The sequence below is a fragment of the Thermobia domestica genome, chromosome 1 (genome assembly GCF_964235325.1).
Source record: "Thermobia domestica chromosome 1, izTheDome1.hap1.1, whole genome shotgun sequence".
NCBI lineage: Eukaryota > Metazoa > Arthropoda > Insecta > Zygentoma > Lepismatidae > Thermobia > Thermobia domestica.
In genome coordinates this window covers 203,539,309-203,562,652 of record NC_137454.1, presented here as the reverse complement: position 1 = coordinate 203,562,652, position 23,344 = coordinate 203,539,309, and the positions used below count along the sequence as shown (strand labels likewise).

Here is a 23,344-nt window from a genome sequence, read left to right as displayed (position 1 = left end):
GCCGAATTGAAACTAAAAAATAAAAAAAAAAAATAAATAAAAATTAAAGGAAGTAAATGAGAACGACGATTCTAGTGACACTTTTATAATGTGGCAACATCTTAACTACTTAATTTACAAGGTTAGCCATGATTGCAGGTGCTTACGTGAAGGAAATGATCCTACACTTTTCGGCAGGCAAGTGTCACTGTTTGCAGATAAAAGAAGAGCTAAGGTTGATTTTATTTCCTCAGTTTTTTTCTACTAATATAAAGACACCTGTATCTGGAACAGACGGTGGAAGAGTGAGTCACCGCGTCATTGGGCCAGATGTTCCAATAGTGGATGTGTTGCGTTCTATGTATGTGTGTTGGATTAGCTAATAAAATCGCATCTGCTTTCGATATCTGCTATATTATGCTTCTAATGATAATGAAAATTGATAAAAAGGAAAACGTCAACTGACAAGGTCATGATACTTTTGTTGCTGCTGTTATGAATTGCAAAGTTGATGTGTATGACAATTGTTCATGGTTGCACAGGAAATTAATTATTCATGAATCATACAGCGGTATGAAAATAAATTTTCTTTGTATATATATATATATATATATATATATACTTTTTAAAAGCAAAATATATTTTTTCCACTTTTTGAGGCCTTTCGAATCACCTGTTTTGAACTATTTAATTAAAACAAGTAATTTATGCTGCACACTTTTTTTTTTGTATTTCGTACAAATATATTTCTGATAGAAGAAATAATTTATTGTCAATTCAGTGCTAAGGGTCTCTGCAGTACTAATTGTTATTTGATTAAAAATAAGACAATATCGGATTTTTTTGTTATTTTTTAAAGCTATCTATTGTCCGTAAAGGTTGTACTAAAGAAACTAATAGAAGCTCGAGAAGTTTTCTTACAGACCTGATGACAGTTTATGGCATTCCCGACTCAAAAGTTGAGTTGATTTTGAGTTTATCGTCCCTGTCAGCAGCGAGGCTATATAAGACGGGACCTACTGATTAACGTGAAATCCGAACTATATGAGCTCCCGCTGGGAACCGAAATCAGGTCTTCCAGGCCAAAGGCGCGTACGCTAACCTCTTAGCCACGAAGGAGCTCCAACTCAAAAGTCTGTACTATATGAAAGGGCATTGAATGGAACAATTAGTTATTTAATAGGATTGCTAGTTTTAAATCGGGATATTGCCTGTACAGTTTAACACACTATAACGCAAGTAGTGACACCTATTAGCGTAACAGTTTATTATTAGGGCTAGTGTGACTCATAGACTAAGACGTTTACCATTTATTATTGAGGTGTTACAAGTAAACAGTGCCTTACTTTCACATCTTGTACATATTATTCATTGCTATATAGTTTGTTTTTTTAAAACTCAGACAAGGGGTAAGAAGTGTAATGTACAAACTGAACATTGATCGTAAGTTCATCACATTCTGATATATTTTAAAATATATTACATGTTTAACATGGAGTTAGCGTATTTGGCGAATGTCTGCGAGAAAATAATCAATATACACAATTTACATATTTACCGATTCAATTCATTATTATTAATCAAACTTCCCAATACCAATTTAAAATTGGGTGGAATTTTATTTTGAAGTATCTGTTACGAATTTTCTTCTGGGAAAATACTGGGTAATTATAATATTGACAGGGAAATTGTCTTTCAAATTATTAACGTGAACGCAGAACTACTTTATAAAGAAGAATAAAGCAGTAGTCATATTAGGTAGTACATTCAAATGCAGTCGCATTTTGCTGGTGACTGGTACTTTTAGATATTTTTTCTACGTCATATTGTCACGTATTCACAGCTACACAGAACTAAAGAAGGTCAGTCCATTTCGTTGTTGTAAGCATTTTGCTTAGAAAATAACATTAGATTGGCACGTTTCTCAATGGTTTTTGCCCATTATCACGCGGCTTTTAAATAGAAAAGACTTCCAATATCAGCAAATTGTAAGACTTCACATTTCATGTTTCATAACTTCACGGTTATTATAAACCCATTGTTTCTATTGCCTTAGCGTATTTTTTTGTTCAGTAGTATTGAAGTCCAGTGGTTTGGGGTAAAGTTAATAAGCTGCTGCCTGTTGGACATGTAAACTTGAACGACCTATTTTCTTCATTATTAACCTTAACATAAGATTGAACTCTAAATTTTACTTCCATAAGTTCTTTATTTATATATAACATGGGTTGGCAGATCCATTTACCAAACGACAATATATCTGGAGACTCTCAGTAGGTGCCCTGAAATTGTCGTTCATTCGGAGTTTCTCCTGAAGTTTAAATTGTTGGGTCCCAGTTCGATTCGTAATTATGGACATGGTCCCCTTTATAATGTTTTCCCGAGACAAAGCTGAAAGTAAATATACGATATTTTCCTACCTTCTTTCTTTCTTACAACAAAGTAAACAAGTAAATTTTTGGGTCTACATTACGTTTGGTATTCGTATGTACAACTTCAAGCAAATCATGAATATATGTAAACATTTATAATTCAATTGATACAACAATTATGATCTGAGTGACCGTACTGTAGCATCAAAAAATTCATGAAGCGGCTATTTTATCGGTTTAGTGGCCAGGAAGAAGAAATATGTTTCCACTTCAGACACTTCTTTTTCGTTGATTTGCATGCATGTGTAACCATGCATTTCGTGGCGTGCTTGATTGCTGCTCATGTTAAAGCGATATCTTTTGACCGTGAAAAAGCAGCGGTACTCTTCTACTAGTCAGGTGGACAATCTCGGAAATCCCTTTCTTTTATAGTGTAATTTATTCTCATTTTCTTTCAAGCTCCAAAAACTGTGTCCTTCAAGTATCCGAAGAAGGTATCTAAGTAAACATATAAAGTGAACATACTGTAAGGAGTCAAAAGAAAGTTATCAAGAAACATATCTACCTGTTAGAACTGAAAGCATCCAAGACTACACTCAGTTTTTGAGGTCATCAATATTTAAGTTATACACAAAGCAAATAATGAAGGATATGTATAGTTTCGAGTGCTTACTCGGATAAGTTACTTATGATCAAGGTTCGAAAAATGTTCTAACCTAGGTGCGACAATAATACAAATCCAGTTTGATACACAGGCCTATATATTTTGGCCTTATATTATAATTACTGGTAAAAAAAAAAAAAAAAAAAGGAAGAAGATACAAGATTACCTTAGTATACAGGCTATTCCTCGAAAATAACCGGTTGCAGACAATGTAAGTAAAGTTTTACAAAGCAGCAGAATACGTTGTATGTTTATGTCCATGTAAATTGTTGTACTTTGAGCGCTGAAATACGAAGTATATTCTGTTCTGAACGGATCAAAAACCTCTAATAATAGGGCCATTTATGTTAATAAACATTAAATCATTAAGGCCGTCCAATCCCATTGAAGATCTCAAGTTTCTCTTTATTAGGTTCATTAAATTAAACCCTCTCTAATAAGAAAATGAAATGAAATCTTTGAGTTTTACGTTCCACGGTTATGCCGGTTAGGCTAAAGGAGACGGTGATGATGAGTAATGAATAAAATGGTGGAATGAAGAAAGTGGGAGGAAACGGGAGAACCCCGAGAAAACCCACGCACACGGTGTTTGTCCACCACAAAGTTCACTTGGCGGTGGCTGGGATCGAACCCGGGACCCCTAGCACCAGAGGTGAACGCTCTACCACCTCTCTAATAAGAAAAAATAATGTGGGTGCCACTGAAACAATACGAGAAATCTGAAACGTGTCTCTGGCGCAACTTTTTTTTTTTTTAAAAAAAAAAAGATCGCGGAACTTCATCCCCTTAACAAACACTTTGAATTCACTTCATCGTGGAGAATTATTGGTTTTGGTTTTTAAAAATTCATGGTAAAATTCAGTAGGTACCAGACTTGTCCATGGCAGAATTCCAGTCGCCATGACTACCTGGTAATCGGGACTTTTCAAGCTGTTGTTACGAACCAAATTTCTTAACACGTTGTCTTTAGCATTAAGTATAAATGTGGGAAGCATTACCTCTACTATAGAATGAGTTGCGCATCAAATATAATTTTAATACTTGGAGTCATTACTCTTGTTTCATGATATAATACAAAATGATGTATACATTAGCGATAAAAGAGGAGATATAAAATTTTATTGGAAAGCACGTCATATCACAGCATTTATTTCGTAAAAAATCAAAGTGAGGGAATATTCCCGCTGTTTTGTAGATCTATTCAAGTTATTCAAATATGGATGCAAGCACACGCAAAGTAACTATCACTAATTCTATTTTCTTCGATTCCTCTGTAAAGATTTCCATTATTGTTGAATCAATAATAAGAATAATACACTCCATAACGTTTTAGACTTTGAAAACTTACGAATGTCTAACATCATGGTAGTTAGCATTGTTTCATTATTTGATGTTAGCATAATACCGATCTTGTTTGCAATAAAACATACTCTGCTTGAGAAAATGAATCATGCGACTAAGTGGTCTGCTTCAAGAATATATACAGTATATAGTATTATTTTTCGTATCCAGTTGCATTTTACAGTAAATTTATTTGATATTACCAAAAAAAAAAAAAAGTTGGCAAAGATTGTTGACAATTATATTCAACTTCAATTAGCATTCAATTTTTATAACATTCACCTCATTTCATATATAGATTAACAGTCAATTGGTTGAATTGGTTGTATGTATGTATACCGGTAATCAATTCAACCAATCAACTGTAGTAATTTATCCATCCGTGTGTCTTATTGCTGCCTTTTTTGTGCTTCTTTTTCTTCATTTAGAAAGGAAATTTATTTGAGAATTAAGGCCAGAGGAAGAAATCAATTTTCCATTTCGTAGATTCGTTTTGTTTTGTTTATATTGATAGTTATGGGAAAAAATAAAGTCTTTCAAAGTTTGTGTACAGGAGTGGTTGGGAATACGTAACTACGACTTCTTGTTACAATAAATTATGTAATAAACTTTTTATGAGTTTAATTGGATGTAATACCATTCGTTGATTTGTATGATGTTAAAAAAAAGTTATTTTTTAATCTATATTTTGTAATTCCTCTCTTAATCTCGTAGAAACGCTGATTTAAAGAGAAAAAAGGCAAAAAAAAAAAAAAAAAAAAGTAATGGGACAAAAATTAAGCCATCTGATTACTTTTAAAATGTGTTTGCTGCTACAGCTGAATTAGGTAAAAACAATGAACATTGATGGCTAAATTAAAATAATATATTTCCAACTCTGGAAATTAACAATGAAACCATTATAAAATGACTTACAAAGTGGAACAGTTAGTATATTTTATTAATCTCAAACTGAAACACTATCTAGTGTACTAGTCATTGAGTATACTCACATTAATTGTATATTACGTAAAAAAGTCTGTAGTTTTATAATGATGATTTAGACAAAGTAAAAAAAAAAAAAAAAAAAAAAAAAAAAAAAAAGCGTGATGACACTTTATCGTTTGGTGTGTCGATTTATTGTAAATCTTTCGTTCAGGTTAAGGTATCTTTAAATATGATACTGTTTAGTTGTACTAAATATTCCTGATATCTATTATGCTGAATTAGGGAAAGGGATACTCAATATTAGAAAAAAAACTAAATATTTTTTTTCTTAGCTTTGCGTCCTATGCTCTGTGGGTAAAGGAGAGGATGATGATAACGATCATTAAAGAATGGTGGAATGAAGAAAATGGGAGGAAACAGGAGAACCCGGAGTAACCCATGTACATGGTATTTGCCTGTGAAAAAGCTCATTTGGCTCAAACTGGGAACGAACCAGACTCTACTCACCAGAAGGGAACGCTCTACCACTGAGCTAGCGTGATCCCGTAATCAAAATTAAAATACCCAGTATTTTATACAATGTCAATTTTAGATTAACTGTCATTAGGTGACTTCTTTGATTTCTATAAACTGTGCTTTGCTCTTACGCTACATTTTTTATAGTTAGTAATATAATTAATGAATAATATATATATTTATGATTTTACAATTACTGTAATTACATTGTAAACATTCTTATTGAAATGAAGATCTGTGTGCCAGTTAAACATGTGATTTGTCTTCTTTCTTCAGTGGCATTACTTTCCTTTCATGAAGTAGTTTTGTATATTTTTGCATATCTTATTGATAAGATTATATGTAATTTATTATTTCGCTAAATGCTTTTAAGTATTATTGGTAGTTTTGGGCATTTTCATCCACTGAAACTGGTAAACTACTCGCAATGAAATTATCTTTTGTTTATGCCTTGTAAACTAAACGAGGTAGCTAATAAAGAGAATGAATGAAACTAGGAGAAGGAATATTTGAAACTGTTAGTACAATGAGATAATGAGAGAACTAAAAAGAAAAAAAAGTATTATAACCCATCAGTAAATGAGGAGAGGGATTTTTCAAGTGTGTATCTAAAGCCGTATCACCGATGCCGTATATACCGTTTCCATCAATAGCAGTATATCCTATATGAATCTTATCATATTACTCTTACACAAATACACAAGTATATATTACTCTTATATCATTCTGTTCATATTATAATTTATTGTTAACGTTTGATTCAGCTATCATTTTGTACCCAAGAAGTCAGCAGAGAGAATTAAAGACTGTCTCCCGTATATGTTTACTTGAATTTGTTAAGAAAAAAAAATGGTGCTGTTTTCTCTTAACCTGAAAAACATTCTTTCTAATCGTACTATGACGGCATAATGGAGAACAATATGTTGAGAAACGGTACTTACTGTCAAGACTAAGTGATCTATTACTAGTTCGTGTGTTTGTTGAAACTTTCTATACTTACATCTGTAATTCTCTCCCCTTTTAATAATATGTAGAAAACTATTTTCAAACAGTATGTTCAATATTGAACATTTGGTATGACAAAGAAGAAGGAGTATGTATTTATTTTTTTTTTCTCTCTAGGTTTTGTGGCATTTGGATATCTTCCGGCGGAGTTTCCGGGAGTTTTCTGGACATGCCTGCATGGCTGAATCTTGCATATTCTGCGCCTTGAAGGTATGTTCTTATTATATTTTCTTTTGTAAATTTTCGCATGTCGACAGTGTACAAATATATTTCTTCTGCATAATGAGTTTTTCCTAAGAGTGAAAAATGTATTCACCAGATTTTTGCTATTATTATTTTCTCGTCTTAGTCAGTATTTAATTTTATACAATACTTAAAGAAAGTACTTTTGCTAGGTTGTGTTGATTCTTGGTGACCTTATAGGCTTTATATCAAGCCTGTAATAAATAAATGTCGACTAACTTTGGACTTTTATGGAATATCTGTAGCTAGTATTCTAAATTGTGAATACATTGAGGCATAATAGGTAAGAAGTTATGAACACTCTGATCATTGTGCAATCGTGACTTCATTGTACAATTATTGTATAATGTATATCAATCTGTGAGAATATCGGTCTGAAGTTACTTATTGAAAACAATAAAAAGAGTTCAGAAGTTACCTTGTAATCACGCTTGACATTAGAAACGCACAAAGAAATTCTCTTTGAGCACGATTTATGTAGAGAGTAATGGGTGTCTTATAACTGTCTGATTTGGAAAATCAAGCAAAATGTTCTCGTAGCAGGCGTTGTTTCAATCAGTAGCTGTAAAGTTTCTCGCTCATGCCATATTATTTCACTGCGGGTGAGTTCTTCATCTTCATTACGTATTCGGTCAGGTCCTGAATCAAGTAAGGTAGATGCAGTTTTTTTTTTTTTTTTTTTTTGCGCCACTTGTCGCATGTGCGGAAAAATTTAACCAATGAAAATTTGTCCCGCCAAAAACTAGTACGTGACGTCATCCAGCCTCTTGTTCGATTAAGCTGATTGGGTGCTTGTGTGGTCCAGAGTTCAAGGATGCTGCTGCAAAAGTTGATGATGCATCTCAGTTCCCGCCATTTCTTTGTGCGTTTTGTTGTATACGTAGCCTTGAAAATGATTTGTAATGTCTTTTTTCTAGAGACAAAAGCACGCTTTACATGTATAACGTGGTCTTAAAATATAGAATTTAATGGCCGTGTCTTATTATGTGCCTAGAACTTTTCGCAAGTCAATACGAAAAAGGTTAAACTAGAAAAAGATTTGGGTGTATGCGACACCGTTGGAAGCGGAGATACTTGTTTTATTTTTAGGTTGCAAAAAGTTGTTTTTGCAAAGAAAAGTTGTAGAAACAATCCCGTAACAGTCTTTCAATATTATTGCAGTTTTTTGTGTTTGTTTTCTTTAAAAAAAAAACAACTGTCGTGTTATATTTCACATGTAATATATCTGTTTTTTGTTACATGGAAAATTTATCTAACCGTTTCTGATCATGTTTCTTAGCAAAAGGTATTTTTTCCCTCGAGATGAGAAATTTTTAACTTTTTCACCTTATTTATTTGCATTTAAAGTAAATTATGTACAATGCAAGTTACTTAATATTGAATTATAACGAGTATTGCAGAAGATTGGACAACAAAAATAGAATCGGTTGTAATTTGAGAAAAAATAACTAAAAACATTATATTTTCTTATCTATTAGATATAGGATTGCAGAAGATTGGACAACAAAAATAGAATCGGTTGTAATTTGAGAAAAAATAGCTAAAAACATTATATTTTCGTACCTATTAGATATAGAATTGTATTAATTTGTAATGAACTTCGACTTTCTTTCTTTCTTTCTTTTTTAAGATTCAGATAATGCATTGCAGTTTCGTTATGACTTAATTTAATCGTTATATGTTTTCCCCTTTAATTTCCAATTAACAATACTAAACCAATATATCTGTATATAACTGTCAGAAACTAAGAACTCTTTACTTAATTATCACATGGAAATATAAATTCATTGCTTACTACAACATGATAAATAATGATCATACATAGCAGCGTATCTTAGTTTGTGAGGAACTTTAATATTCTGTTAATAAGAATGCAAATCTTAAAAATATATATTAATAGAAAATTAACGATAGGAGTTGAGTTGATTTTGAGTGTAGCGTCCCGTTCAGCAGCGAGGCTATATGAGACGTGGACCTTCTGATTAATGTGGAATCCGCACCACATGAGCTTCCGCCGGGAATCGAACCCGGGTCTCCCACGCCAAAAAATTAATGATAGGAAAATGAGCGCTTACACATTTGTTTGAAAATGAACAGAAAATGAGAGGAAAAAATCCTATAACTTATTTTTTTTAGAGTAAATGTTGCAGGTCATTCAATCCAAGCCTGAGAATCAAGAACTATAGGAGGGCAAATAGATTTGAATTTCCTACAACAACCACCTTGTTACGAAACATTTCAATCATCAAATGTAGTGTAGTATATGTGAATACTGTGATTTCTGATGCTTACATTTAATGATATTATACAGAAGAAAGCAATGACAGATAATGATTGAGAAGAAGGAAGGAAAATGCTATATTATGTATAACAATCAATACGTGCCATAGAGTTTGTGCAGCCTAAATTCGAGCAGCGTGTACAACGTCAGAGAATTTCGTGATCCGAAGTCTGTGGCCTCCACCCTAATTCAGTGCAATTCACGAAACAAGATCATTGTATTACTGAAGTCTTGATTTCGTTGTGTCACAAAGCATTTGTAGATAAAATAGTTCTTATTTCTTCTTGAAATCCATTGTAATTCAGTCACACCAAGTTCTAGTTCGATTGTGAGTTCGTGTTAAATCTATTGTTCTAATTGTCACTTCATTTTCTCAGAGAAGAACCCAGAGGGGGAAGCGGCAGGAGGGATTTGAAAGGGAAAAATAACTTTCTACTAGAGACAAAATGTTGAAATATTGTAAGTGATGCAATGTTAAAATTTTATACCTCGCGAGAGATGATCAAATTATTATGCACAATTTACAGAGAGTCCCTCCCATTGGTCTAGTGGTAGGTGCGTGCGCCCATGGCGCATTTGGTTTCGAGTGTGATTTTTGGTGGGAGAGATTTAACATATCAAAGCATTGCCATGATTTGGATTTCACTCAAACTGTAGATCCATGTCTCTCATAATCTAATGCTAAAAACGAAAGTTAAACTTCAGACAACAAATAACAGAGCATCCTGCTCCTGTGTGGTTATGTAACCCACAATAATTAATTGGTGATTTGGTTGCTGACTTTCCAGGCGGTAAAAGCCAATTGTTTTAAATCGCAGATAAAGTATCGCAAATCTTTCCTTCTATTACTTTCCCGGTGTAGAAGTCTGCACGAGCCGGAATTTTTAGCCCTGGCCCGGCCCGGTCCGTGAATTTATAATGTGAGGCCCGACCCAAGTCCGAAATATGTTTTAGCTTTTAGGTCCGATCCAGGCCCGAGCTCATGTGATAATCAAATGAGCCCGAATTACAGAAACTTAATAATTAACGCTAAGTTGTATTTTTATTTAATTAGAGGTTTAATTATGCATTTCAAAAGCTTACATGATTCAGAGAAACTAACTAAATAAAGGTTATCGTTTACACTTACTAACTGTATAAATTCTCGAAAGAAAATGGTCATTTATATAAATTCCGTCTCCCTTAGCCTCGGTGCATAAACGTGGGACGTTAAGCTAAATATTTCATTTCTTTTCATTTATATAAATTCTCATGAAATGGAAACATGAATACTTAAAATCTTTAAAACAAAATACCAATGTGTGTAAATTCTTATGCAAATGGATGTGTACTAAACTTATTCAGGTAGTCCTCAAAGCAGTCATTGTCGATTGCTTGAATAAAAAGAATAGAATCCACACTCTGCTGCTCAAACTTTCACTATCAGATAAGATAAGCTTTACTCTACACATTAGTTTTACTCTCAATTCCACAAAGATAATCAGATTTATTGTGTGGGCGTCTCAAGTTACAAATTTAGATGTGCTTCAAAAGTTCTCCAGAAAGAACGGTCCGATAAATATCTCCAAAGTTAACAGTATATTTCCAAAGTTAGGCCCGAAAAAACCCGAGAAATATGGTTGTGTGTTTAAAAATTTACGGCCCGAGCCCGAAGTGATCTATGCTTTATAGGCCCAAACCCGTGCAGACCTCTATCCCTGTGGGAGCTCATGTGGTTCGGATCCAAATTAAGCTGTATGTCCACGTCTCACATTGTATGGTTGCTAAAAGGACGCTAAACTCAAAATCACATCTCGTCTTTCGTTACTTTTGAGTGACGAAAGGAGAGAAGGAAGTATGATGATTGTTTAAAAAAATTGTAACTCATTTGGCCTGAAAATATATACGAGGAGTAGTTTATTCTTGGAGATGTGTTTTTCGGATGATTTTCTCAAAAATGACTCACGCAGTTTTGTTCATATTTCATTAATAACTTTATAATGTTTTGTAAATTATTTCTTACGAAAAAGATCATAAAGGATAGTTTACTCTTCGAGGGGTCAGTGTTTTTGACAGTTATGTAAAATACAACTAATACGATGTTGTTTTTATTTTATAAACAGCTATTTCATCAATAACCCTAACATATTGCATAAGTAATTTCTTATGGAAAAATCTACAAGAGGTAGTTTACTTTTGAGGATTTTTTTTTGGGGGGGGGGGGAGAAGAGAGCGATGTTTTCGGAAAACACCGTATAAGTAGGCCTATAATTTTGTTCGTATTTCACAAGAAAATGTTTCATTAAAACCTGCAGCACATGATTTAATTTAAGGAATTGGAGCGAGATAGTTTAATGCAGTTGCTCGTACCTTTTATTTTGCGTTGATGTGACGTAGTAGGGACATATGCTTATTAAAGTAATAGGGTAGTAAAGGATTCTTCATTCCTCATATTTATTCTGAAATAGTTAAGCGCTACCCGAGCTACCTAAGGATCAGATAAAAATATCAAAATGTCACTCTTGATAATTTGTGCTTATAGCTGAACAGTAATTTAGATAAGTACATGTTTGTATACTTACTCTACATTACATTTGGATCTGATTGGCTGCATTTTTTAATTAAGCTTCCTTAATTGTAATCTAGCCTATAACATTACAGTAGTGTAATCTTCATTTGTAAATTGAATGAGTTTTCTTCTTCGAGAAAATAAGATGTTTTTGGTAGTCACAAGTTAAAAAATATAGGCTAACTAGGTTTTTTAAGAAGAGTTTATAGTATGTATGAGAACTGGTGTTATCACTCTCGTTCATCCTTGGCTCATAGAAACGAAAGGCAAACGCTATAAAGGAGTTTATAAAGTTTGAGGAAAGAAAATAGCCATTAATGTTTGCCCTGTAAGACTATATTTTCAGAATTTTGTGACGTCATTAGCATTGTATTACTAATATCGGGAATTGTTTTGAGTATCATCATACTTTCAGGCATCTGAAATTGGCATCAGTTAAAATTTTTAGCAGGAATATATATAAAATATACAAACACTATTTTTACATGTTTCAAGTAGATATCCTATTCATCTGTATACAGTATAAATTGGCTGTACATAATGAAATCATAACATGAGGGGTGATATGTAAGCCGTTACATACTTCTTGTAGTTCCCATGAACAGATGTACTGGTGATCTGCTTTGGCTTCATTGTAGTATTGGCCATGTGTTAGTCAACAGTGGTAGTGAAGCGCCAATAATACTGTATGAATTGCGTAGTAAGTCAATGAGTGAAAGGCATTATCCTGTTTTGTGTGCCATGATTACGTTACATACGCGATGGGCATTTCCCTTCTCCAGAGACCTCTTGTGGTTAATTTAAAAATAATGAGGATCCTCTTCCGTGGGATAATCTCCCTGCAATGGATCATCTTTTCCTTTCGGTTGGTTGGGTTTTGCTTTTCTGATTCCCCAGACACTGAAGGCTAGGGGAGCAGAGGGAGAGATCATTCACTTTACATTGTCAAGTGCGTGAGAACGTGTACGCTTATTGCGATGCTTATCGACTTCCTTTTTGCACATTAATTGCTCACTTATACAATTGTCTTGTTTCTTAGCGAATGACAAGCGTGTGCCTCACTTGCCTCCTAGGAAAGCCTCGTACAGCAAAATTCTCACGATTCGATCTCTCCCACCTTAACCCCCCTAGCCTTGCCTTCGCTCTCATTCATAGCAATGTTCAAGAGTCTCAGAGGGAAACGTGTGAAAAAGTGATTTATTCAAATCATCGTTTGAGAAATAAGAACTCGTTGTATTATCGCGTTGTAAAATGAATATCAATGCATTTACACGTAAGTAGGAACGTGTATACAGTACTTTTTTCTTTTTTGAAATCATGATACGTGTGCAAGCATTTTGCCAAATTTTAAGTCAATTGATATATGAATATTTGTTTAAAAGGATTAATTTATTAAAGCACTATCTCTTTCTTTATTTGCAGCATGAGCATTTCTTAGTAAATTGCAGAGGTTTTTGCGAAAATTAGCATGTTTTGGAACGCGAGAATCATTACATATTAGTCATGTTGAATTTTGTAAACCTGGCTGTTCACAATTCTGATTGTGACTCCTCAATTTCCACCAGTCTGTTAGATATTTTGTGCGTAGATAGTCTCATCTCTAATTATTTTGACGCACCTTTGGCGTGAGAGACCCGGCAGGAGGTTATGTGGTTTGGATTCCGCGTTAATCAGTAAGTCCACGTCTCATATAGCTTCGCTGCTGGACGGGACGTTAAACTCAAAATCAGGTCAACTCAAACTATTTTGCTTAGACTGAGTTGGTAATTAGTGATCCGAACTTAGGAGTGGGTAATGGATAGAGGGGTTAAGACGATAGAGTAAGATATGCTATAGGCATGTTGAAACCCATGTATAAAAGAGATTTGATTAAATGACGTCTATAAGTGGACATTGTAGTTTTCATTTCAAATGTGCAAACTGACTCGATAGTCAAAGATCAATTATTGCAAATCCGTTTTTGTCGTAAAATCCTGCTTCATATTGTCTCCCCACTTTCTCCTGGGCTTACCTTCTGGTCTCTTCTTTTGAAGATCATACCTATAGTATTTAAATTAAATCCTATAAATTAATTTGAATACTATAAACCCCACGCGCATTTCCCTACGTATGTTCACCCAACCTCTTTAAAGTGGTTACTTATGGCAACCAAGGAGAAGTAAAGAGGCCAGAGAAGGTATTGACTACATCACCACCATGAGAACCATATTCAAGAAAGTATAGTGCCTTTACTTTCACATTTAACTCTTGGGCTTTTATGGTATTAATGGAAATTCGGATGACCTTTCCTATTCACTTACCAGTTACAACTTAAATTTACTCACCTCGTGTATCTTACTATTAAATTACTATTGACCACAAAGTTTTCCGCTAGTACGTTTCAACTTTTATTCGCGGTAAAACTCTTATATTTAGTGTCTTCAATTATTCTAAGTAATTGTCATAATTTCGCAATACGTAATTAGAACATTCAACATAACCTAATTCCCTTGTGTAGATTTTTAGAAAGAATTTCAAATTGGAGCGGAAATTGGTTTTAGATTCAGAAATATTCATGCGCATTTTTTCTCTCAGAAAATAATAAAAGCAGATTGGCAGACGATTAGTTGCAAATATTTTCGAAACTTTATACGTAATAAGATTTTCTTTTCGCTTATGGAAAACATTTGTACTTTGATGGGTGAATTCTAGCTCACTCAGTGGTAGAGCGCTCAGATTTGAAACAAGATGTCCCTGGTGTAATCCTCAGTCAAGCGAGCATTTAGTCGACCTGGACAACATTATATCCGTGGGGTTTGTCGGGGTTATCCCATTTCCTTTCACATTCTCATTTTACTAATATTCTATAGTCATTCACTTTCATTAGTCATCCGTCTCTTTTAGTTGAAAGGGCCAAACCGTGAGATTTTAAACGAGAATTTTTTTGAAACATAATTTTGATTTTTTTTCAGGAAGGAAAACAAGATTTAAGTTGTACGAGATCATGGGTAAGTATAAAAGAATTGGGTAAAGATCGGCCTTTTTCCACCTACGATAGTCATAAAAAGTAAAAGTGTTCATAAAAAGCTAGTATATAGTATAAATATGAAGTTCAAGCATTAAACTTCACATCTAACTACGTAAGATGTATGTAAAGTATATTGTAGCAAATCACATAAAGAACACCACAAAGAAAGCATGCTTGTTGATATTTAACCAGTTGAGACGCTTTTTCAAACTTGCAACAACAATTTTAGTATGAAGCGCTTCATGAGTCATTATACGTCTTGTTTCCGTAAAGACTACAATTAATAAGCTTGGATTCGTGTAGTGGGGTTCACGAAGTTCCTCATATTAAAGTTATTGTTGCAAGTTCGAAAAATCGTCTAAATGGCAGAATATCAACAATCATACTTTGTTTGTGGTGTTCTTTGTGTGATTGGTTACAATATACTTTATATACATATTACGTAGTTAGATGTAAAGTTTAATGCTTGAACTTCATATTCATACGATATACTGGCCTTTATGAACAGTTTTACTTTAATAATGACCATCATAGGCACAAATATAAAAAATAAAAATGACCGATCTTTACACATCTCCTTTAAACTTTACCATCGTCGAATCACTTTGCATTATCCAGCACAACTTTTAACTTAAAAAAGTTTCCTGAAATAAGAGTGCAGGCTAAAGAAAAATACCAATTTGTAATAAAATGATTGGATACACACGGGAATAATTTTAGCAGTCGTAAAGGCGTGAATAATTCATATCTATTCATCATTTAAAAACATGGTTGAAATTAACGCTTTCACACTCCGCTGAGTAGAACGGAGTAAACATAGCGTTACATTCGGAAGTCAATAGCAGAGAAGCAAGTGCTCTTCTCTGTACCTTACATATCCATTAAACAGAGTGATTCTATGGATTAAGTTTTCGACAGTGAAAGTGAATTACAAACATTTCTGCTGCAATATAAGATTAAAAAAAGAATGAGTCTGTTTATTCAATTTAAGCCATCGTTTCTTACAAGAATTTAGTTCTATATATATGTGTGTAGTAGCATGAATCATACGGTAATTGTATGAACTCTTGCATGCTACTTTTCTATCCTAAACCCTACGATGTTTGGGCACTTGCTTATACGTAAGATTTCACGTAGTTACCGGAAGTAAGGGGGGAGGGATCGAGCGAGACGAGTGTGTAGTAACAAATTTGATTCCTTTCGAGACATTGCAGCTGTAATTCAAATGCGACTGCTGTAGCAGTAAACTGGCACGAGATAGAAACAATGATGTGTAAATAAACTGGTGAAAATCAGTTCTATACTACTTACAATAAGTAGCCTGCCATTACAACAGAACTCTTCTGACCACGAAATTGAAGTTTCATAGCTTTAGAATAGAAATAGTTGAAAGTCGGACTGATAACGGAGAGCCATTTGCAGCAAAATTCCTGCCATTGTAGTTTCTGTCTTTTTTCAAAATATCTGCAAAAATAGAGAACTTGAACTTCGCGATTTAGAACTGGAATACTATGAGATATTATCTTGTAATAGATTGAAATACGTTTTTTTAGATCATGCCTACAACTAAGAAATAAGGTAAAAGGAACATGGTGGCTCAGTGGTAGAGTGCTTGCTCTTAATGTATAGAGTCCCTGGTTTGATCCCTGGCAACACGAGTTCGTGCTGGATAGCATCGTGTCCATGGATTATCTCGTAGTTCTAATTTTTCTCCTACATTCTCACTTCATCAATTCTTTCATTAGTCATCTCTCTCCTGAAGCCGAGCCTAGGAGACATAACGTGTGACATAAAATTAAATATTTCATTTCAAATAAGTCATTTTATGAATTAGATCGAATTTGAATTTAGTGTCCCGCAGAAGCTCTATATGAGACAGAATCTACAGCTTAACGTGGAATCCGAAGCACGTGAGCTCCGTCGGGAATTGAACCCAGGTCTCCCACGCCAAAGGTGCGTACGCTGTCCTCATACCACAAGTAAGCTCTCATTTTGTGAAATCACACTACTGATCATAACCTATTTATCAGCTATAAATAATAAGACTGTTTCATTACATCTCTTAAATTCTATGAGTACAATGCTCTACACATTTTAGTATATAGTATTTTATAGCATTGTTTTTTTAAAAACTAAGAATATCTCGGATTTTTCAGCGAATACCACACACGTACAACATTTACAGGACCATTGTGTCATCATACTGTGATATGTGTTAACTTCTTTTGAGTGTTGAAAGAAAATCAATGTGATTTCAGTGTTCGCTGGGTTTGTTTTCGGCTACCACTTAAGAACTTTCATGATTTTCAGTTCTGACCTATTGTTGTTTTCATTGTGATAAAGCAGTTTGGTGTTAGACTTTTCACACTTAATTTGTCACAAAGTGTGACTGACTTCACCTTGAAAACAAAACCTCTGGTATTGTAAAAGAGACCATCTGTCACTTTTTTACTTTGGATACGCCTTTAATTCACAATAACAGGAAATTGCTTTAGGAAATGGTTTTGTCATTTTTTAAAAATTTGTTTAGCTTTTCGTCCGTTCCTCCTTTAAAAAAAAAAAAATCTTATCCTACTCTTCTATTAACAATCAAGGAGGAGCTGCTAATTTTTAAACATTAAACATACTACACCAAAGAAGTGTTCAGGATTGAAATAATTGACCGTAAGGCTGTGAACGTCCCTGGTACGCTATGTGTGTTGTGGGCGAAATCTTTTGTACGCTAGAATTGAAGCTCTGGAAGAGTTTGCTTTACTACAGCATAGCATTAGATCTACGAAAATAAAAACATAATATGACAACATTATGTGATAATTCAAAATTAGAAATGTATCCTTTCTTTATTTTCTGTAACGCTAAAGGACTCCGTCTTTATCACAGTTAAAAAAAAACTTTTATCATTGTACATGCTGTAACTGTTACTCTATAGTTCGTGAGAGTGTAAGCCCTAATTAAACAGCACTATGTGATTAATCCATTTGTTAATCATCATTGAATGTAGTTACTCATACTAATACGTCATTTCATTCAAAGGGAGAAAACAATTAACAATACATGAATACCATCATTTTTGGTATAAATATTAACCAGGATGAAACCTAATGGAGTCGACAATACAGGGCAGGATGAAGCCAAGTGAAATCAACAGTAGAAGACTAGGGTGAAATGTAGTGAAATCAACATTACAGGACCAGAGATTCAATATATACGTATATTAGTCCAGCATTCTACTAAGAAAGAGTACGGGCAAGGAAGTTCGTGCTTTATCATTTATCGATGTTTTTAGGTATAAAATGAATAAATATTATATCTTAAGTATAAGAGATTCATAGCCAATGTTCGAATTTTTTTTCTTCTGACCTAGGTGCCAGTTCATAAAACCAGGTACCGCAATAATATAAATCCAATTTAATATATAGACTTATATTATGTTCAGATCTTCAATTATAGTTATTGGTATAAATTATTAATTATACATGTACTACTGGAATTAAACATGTTTGGTAAAATATATATTGGAAACATTATTTGTTGTTAACCAGGCTCATAAGTTGGGAATATTAACATAAGAAAATAAGGTGCCAGATTTATATCCATAGTAACTGGCGCCTGGGATTTTCCGAGGCCCGTTCACAGACATAATTAAACATTAGGTGCCGATCTCTTTTTAATCTCATATCGATTAATTGGATTAAACTTACATGACTAGGAAAATGGAATAAGTATGCCTTACCGTATATATATCTTTTAATTGTTTGGTACAATTCCAAGTTCAATTTTTTTTTTTTTTTTTTTTTTTGAAAATTCTGCTTCCCATTTTCAAACTAATAAAGATTAAAACTAATAAATCAGAAAAAGAGAAAACAAAATAGGTCTAAGTTAAAGTATTTGAATTTATTGAAATGAACTATAAAGCACAATAAAGATTAATTGCTCATAAAGGTTTTAATATCAATTTTTTTGCTACTTTTTTTTATGAACTTTAAAGTTCAAACGTAAATCTTAAAATATACTACTTTTCTTCACATAGGAAACGAATTAATTTCCTTCGTACGCAAAGCCTCGACAACATTTTATTCCAATTATTTATACTAGTTCTGTTTTTGTAGATTTTTCTTTATTTTTTTTTTCGCGATAGAAGATAAGTAATTTCGTTCAATTGTACGTGTATATCAACACCTGCGAAATTTCCGCAATAGATATGTGCTACTGTTTCCTTTGACGAGTTATTTGACGAATCTGCGAAAATTTTCACTGCAGGAAGAACGAATGTTTGTGGAAACTTCCTAGTTGTTTCCAAGAGGAGAGAGAGAGAGAGAGAGAGAAAACTTACAGATTGACGTCATTGACTTTCTTCATTAGTTACAATGAGTCGTATTGTCTTTGTTTGAAGCATCTTTCTACTACTATCAGAGACATCTTCATTGTTTGTAAAAAGAATGAAAAGTAGAAATGAATGAAAGAAGAAAAGGTATCATGAGAGCTTTCGTTAACTTTCATGTTGGAAGCTTGGCCTGTTGTTCTCTACATTTTACAGTATTGAGTTTTCTTATACACAGAGGGGAATTTGTATTGAGAAGATTTGATATAAGAATTTTATCAATTTTAAGAAATTAACGCGCTTATATGTACTCACTCAGTTACTTCGCAGTGTTGGAAGCAAACACGTTAGACATCAAAAATACGTTACCTTATATTTGAGAGGTACGTACTTAAACGATCTTAGGGTAGGATATTCAGACGTTTTAAACTGGACTGTCTCATTTTTCAGAAAGTCGTCCGAAATCCAGAGAAAAATCCGAACAGGAAACTCAGAAAATAACAATAATAATAATAATAATAAAATAGGCACTCAAGAGACAATCGATTCTCCTAATCCTGGTTCCTGTCAAATGTTAAAAGTTAATATAAAATTTCAAATTGGAATAACGTTTATATAAATAATAATATGTTTGTTTTAAAAAATTAGACTTATTTTTCACTGGCATGAGTGGCGACATAACAATGACTATACTTATGTGAATTGTCATATTATGCTAGTTTGCCGAGTTGTTTTGCAAGTTTTCTGTGTATATATACAGATACTTGGAGTCTGATCATTTTGACAGTGTTGACAAAAAATAGTAACCTTGTAGTGCTATATTTACAGAACACTATTAGCAAAAATGATAGTTTACAAGCATTCCTGACGTTGTTGAAGGTGTAGAATAGACTGACGGATACTTTTCTCAATTCCTGTAAATCCCTCACAGACCCCGTTGAGCGGAGCTTCATTATTACAAGATGCAATGACGTTACCGAAATGCAACACATCCCGGAGTTTCTCTCTCTCTCTCTCTCTCTCTTTTGCATTACGGTCAAGACTATTGATGGTGTAGCTTTGTAGAAAGTTAAATTTTAAATTGGTAGAACCACGGAGAAACAATCACTGAAAAAAATCTCACAATTGTCAATGGAACTATATCTGAACATACGCAACCATTTATGCATGTAATTGTGAGTTTTGCAGAACTTGTAGGGAGTAAGATGTTTAACATATTTTCTTCATGCCTCATCGGAAAGTGCAGGAACCAGAACTAACTATAGCGATCAGAGGCAGCGACTAACATAGAGAATTAAAGCTCCGAAGACACAGGATTAAGATTAAGATTTCTGGGCTTTCAGCATCTATGGCGAGTACACTATCCGAGAAAAGGGAAGAAAGAAAGGATTGGGGAAGGAAGGAAGCGGCCTGGGACCTATAAGTTAGGTACTACACCGGCATTTGCCTAGTGTGAATGAGAAAAACCTCATTCAGGATGGTTGGCCTGGAAAAAGCTTTCTATACTTTTTCGACCGAGTGTCACCACCGGGAATCGAACCTGGGACCGCTCGCACTACGCACGCGGGGCCACTCCGAATTCATAGGGTCGGGAACTATTTGCAGTTATTGTCAATTAAAATACTTTGGAAGAGTGTATCATTGTTTACTGACAGTTAATTAAAGTACGTATTTTGAGAAAATACATATATGCTCTTGACTTACATTATGGGAGATCCATTCTTCTGTTTTTATTTACTTCTTCTAAACGGCTTAGTCTAGAAAACTTTTAGCTTGGTGATGTTACATCGGAGCACGGATACTAACCAACTACAAAGTAAAATCCTTTTGTCTTAGTGGAAGAGTGAAAAACGGAACCAAAGGATGGCAATTTTGTCATTGTTGAAAACAAGGGATCCATTGTATGCCAAACCGAAACGTATGTAATCTACAAATTTACAACAATAAAATGAATTTCGTATTACGTTAATATCCCATTATAGCACTCAGTAGATTTTTAGAAAAGGAATTTCTGGTTTAACGTGCAACGGTTATATCCTGTAGAAAAAAGGGAGCAAATGAAAATAATGAACTGAATAAATATGAAAAGAAATCAATGGAGTGAGAATGTGGGAGGAAACGGAAAAACCCGAGAAAACCTACGGTCATTATGTTGTCCACTACAAACTCAAATGGTCTGAGATCGACGCAAAGACCTCTCGCATCTGAGTAAGCATTCGATCATGAAGCGCCGTGCTCCCATTTTAAATTAAAGACAGTAACACATCTGAAGTGTAGTTCAAAGCATAGTTTTATAGGGATGAATTGAAACATTATTTCATTTTATTTTTTTTTTTATGCAATACGAGGAAAATAACGTGTTTTACACTTTTAATAGAATTCTTGCATTTCCGTTTTGACGGTAAAGTTCGGAAAGAGTGAACAGTTGGTACACCTGCCCAGAATTACAGCTTACTCGTGACGTCAGTGGCGAGCGAGGTCTTTGCTTCCCGGTAAAGGCTGATGTGATAACCTGGAGGCATACGAGAACTTTTTCTGAGAAGAGTACAGCAGGCGACCAAGACTCCACGAAAACCTGAGACAAGCCAATCAATCGTCTTCAGCGATTATTTGTGCACGAAGCTTTTTCATATTGGGATTGTGATTGGTAATATCGCCAAATATCAATGGAAACTTCTAGATTTTATACCAATGTATTTTTTTGACGTTTTATTGCATTTTTGCTGTAGAGTTTTTGGTGGTTTCCTTAGGGTCATGAAATAGAAAGAAAATGATTCAACTTCAGTATTTACGAATCATTTCCTGCACAATTACCCGCCTCAGAAAAGGGTTAAATATTGGCTTCACCTAGCCTCAAACAAGTTGTTGTATTGATCGTGCACAATATATAAAGTTAAATTCAACAGTACTCAGCGAAGAAAATAGTTGTTTCATACATTTGCAAACTATCCTTCAACGAATTAACCACTGAGAATAGTACAAAGCCAGTATTTTAATCAGTCACGCATAAAATTGCTTACTCTATGATACATAGAACTTTAACCCTGGTGTTGCGTGAGGATGGAAAACACACTAACTCAAAATGCAATTAATCTGGAATAACTGGACTGATTTCATTTGTTTGTGATCTGAAATTTCGTAATTTTCTGTAACCAAGGTAAAGAGAGAGTTTCAGGCTTAGTTTTTAATATTCCTGATTTTACTCAGTGGGATGATCCTTCCAAGCAGTGGTGTACATGACGGGTGTTCGAGTTTTAATCCTCTCAACAAAATGTGAAAAAATAAATTTAGTACATTATTGTTATATGCTAAATATTATTTATGAATTTATAATATATATAAATGTTTCAACCCTCTTGATGAAATTCTGTGTACGCCACTGGTTCCAAGTATAGTTCAAGGTGACTCCCATTGAACGGGCTAAGGGAAACAAATCCGTGATATAAGTCTCAGGAGAGCGGAAGTACAACACCCCTGAAGAGAAAGTAAGGGTTTTCTTTCTAGTGAAAGATACACAATTCGTCATCGGGCGTATTTCCGTTATGTTTGTATATCTATTTACATAACCAAGAAGATAAGGAAAAACGCACGAAGAAGGGGGTAAAATTATATAGGACAGAATATACCTGTGATGGTTAGCATGCCACAATTTTTTGTCATGAGTAACTGGAAAACACACAGAGAGAAAACAGGATTTTTATTAGTTTTCTCCGCTTTTGTAATCATTATTTAAAATTTTGGTTCTGAATATGTTTTACGCAATAAAGTGTGTGACTATTGGGATATGAGAGGATCTTCCATGATTATGATACTGATGCGAATGTCTGTCAAAGCGAACAGAAATATGCGAGAGAGAGGGTAAATACACTACCAGCATTATTTAGGTGAGAAATTTTATTCACTACACAACATTATTGGCAGTTTTCCCAGCATTCCATACTCAAAATTCCTTTAGGAGAGGTTGAACTTGACGACTCCCATGAAGATCTCAAGAATAAAAATAATGAAACATATTTTTAGTTTAACGTCACACGCTTAGATACCGAGGCTAATATAGACGGTGATGGTGATATTTTTGATATGGTTGAATGAGGAAGTGGGAGGAAATTGGAGAATCCCGAGAAACCCCACACAACACGG

At 34.0% G+C, this 23,344-nt stretch overlaps 1 protein-coding gene across 4 annotated transcripts in view; it reads left to right on the top strand.

The window, feature by feature from the left end:
- Positions 1–23,344, top strand: part of ec (ubiquitin specific peptidase echinus) — a 217,475-nt gene that overhangs the window by 155,897 nt on the left and 38,234 nt on the right. For all 4 annotated transcript variants that reach the window (XM_081768705.1, XM_081768704.1, XM_081768714.1 and 1 more), the window contains one exon: positions 6,922–7,014. In XM_081768705.1, the coding sequence (XP_081624831.1) occupies positions 6,922–7,014 (93 nt within the window). The remainder of the gene's footprint in view (positions 1–6,921; positions 7,015–23,344) is intronic.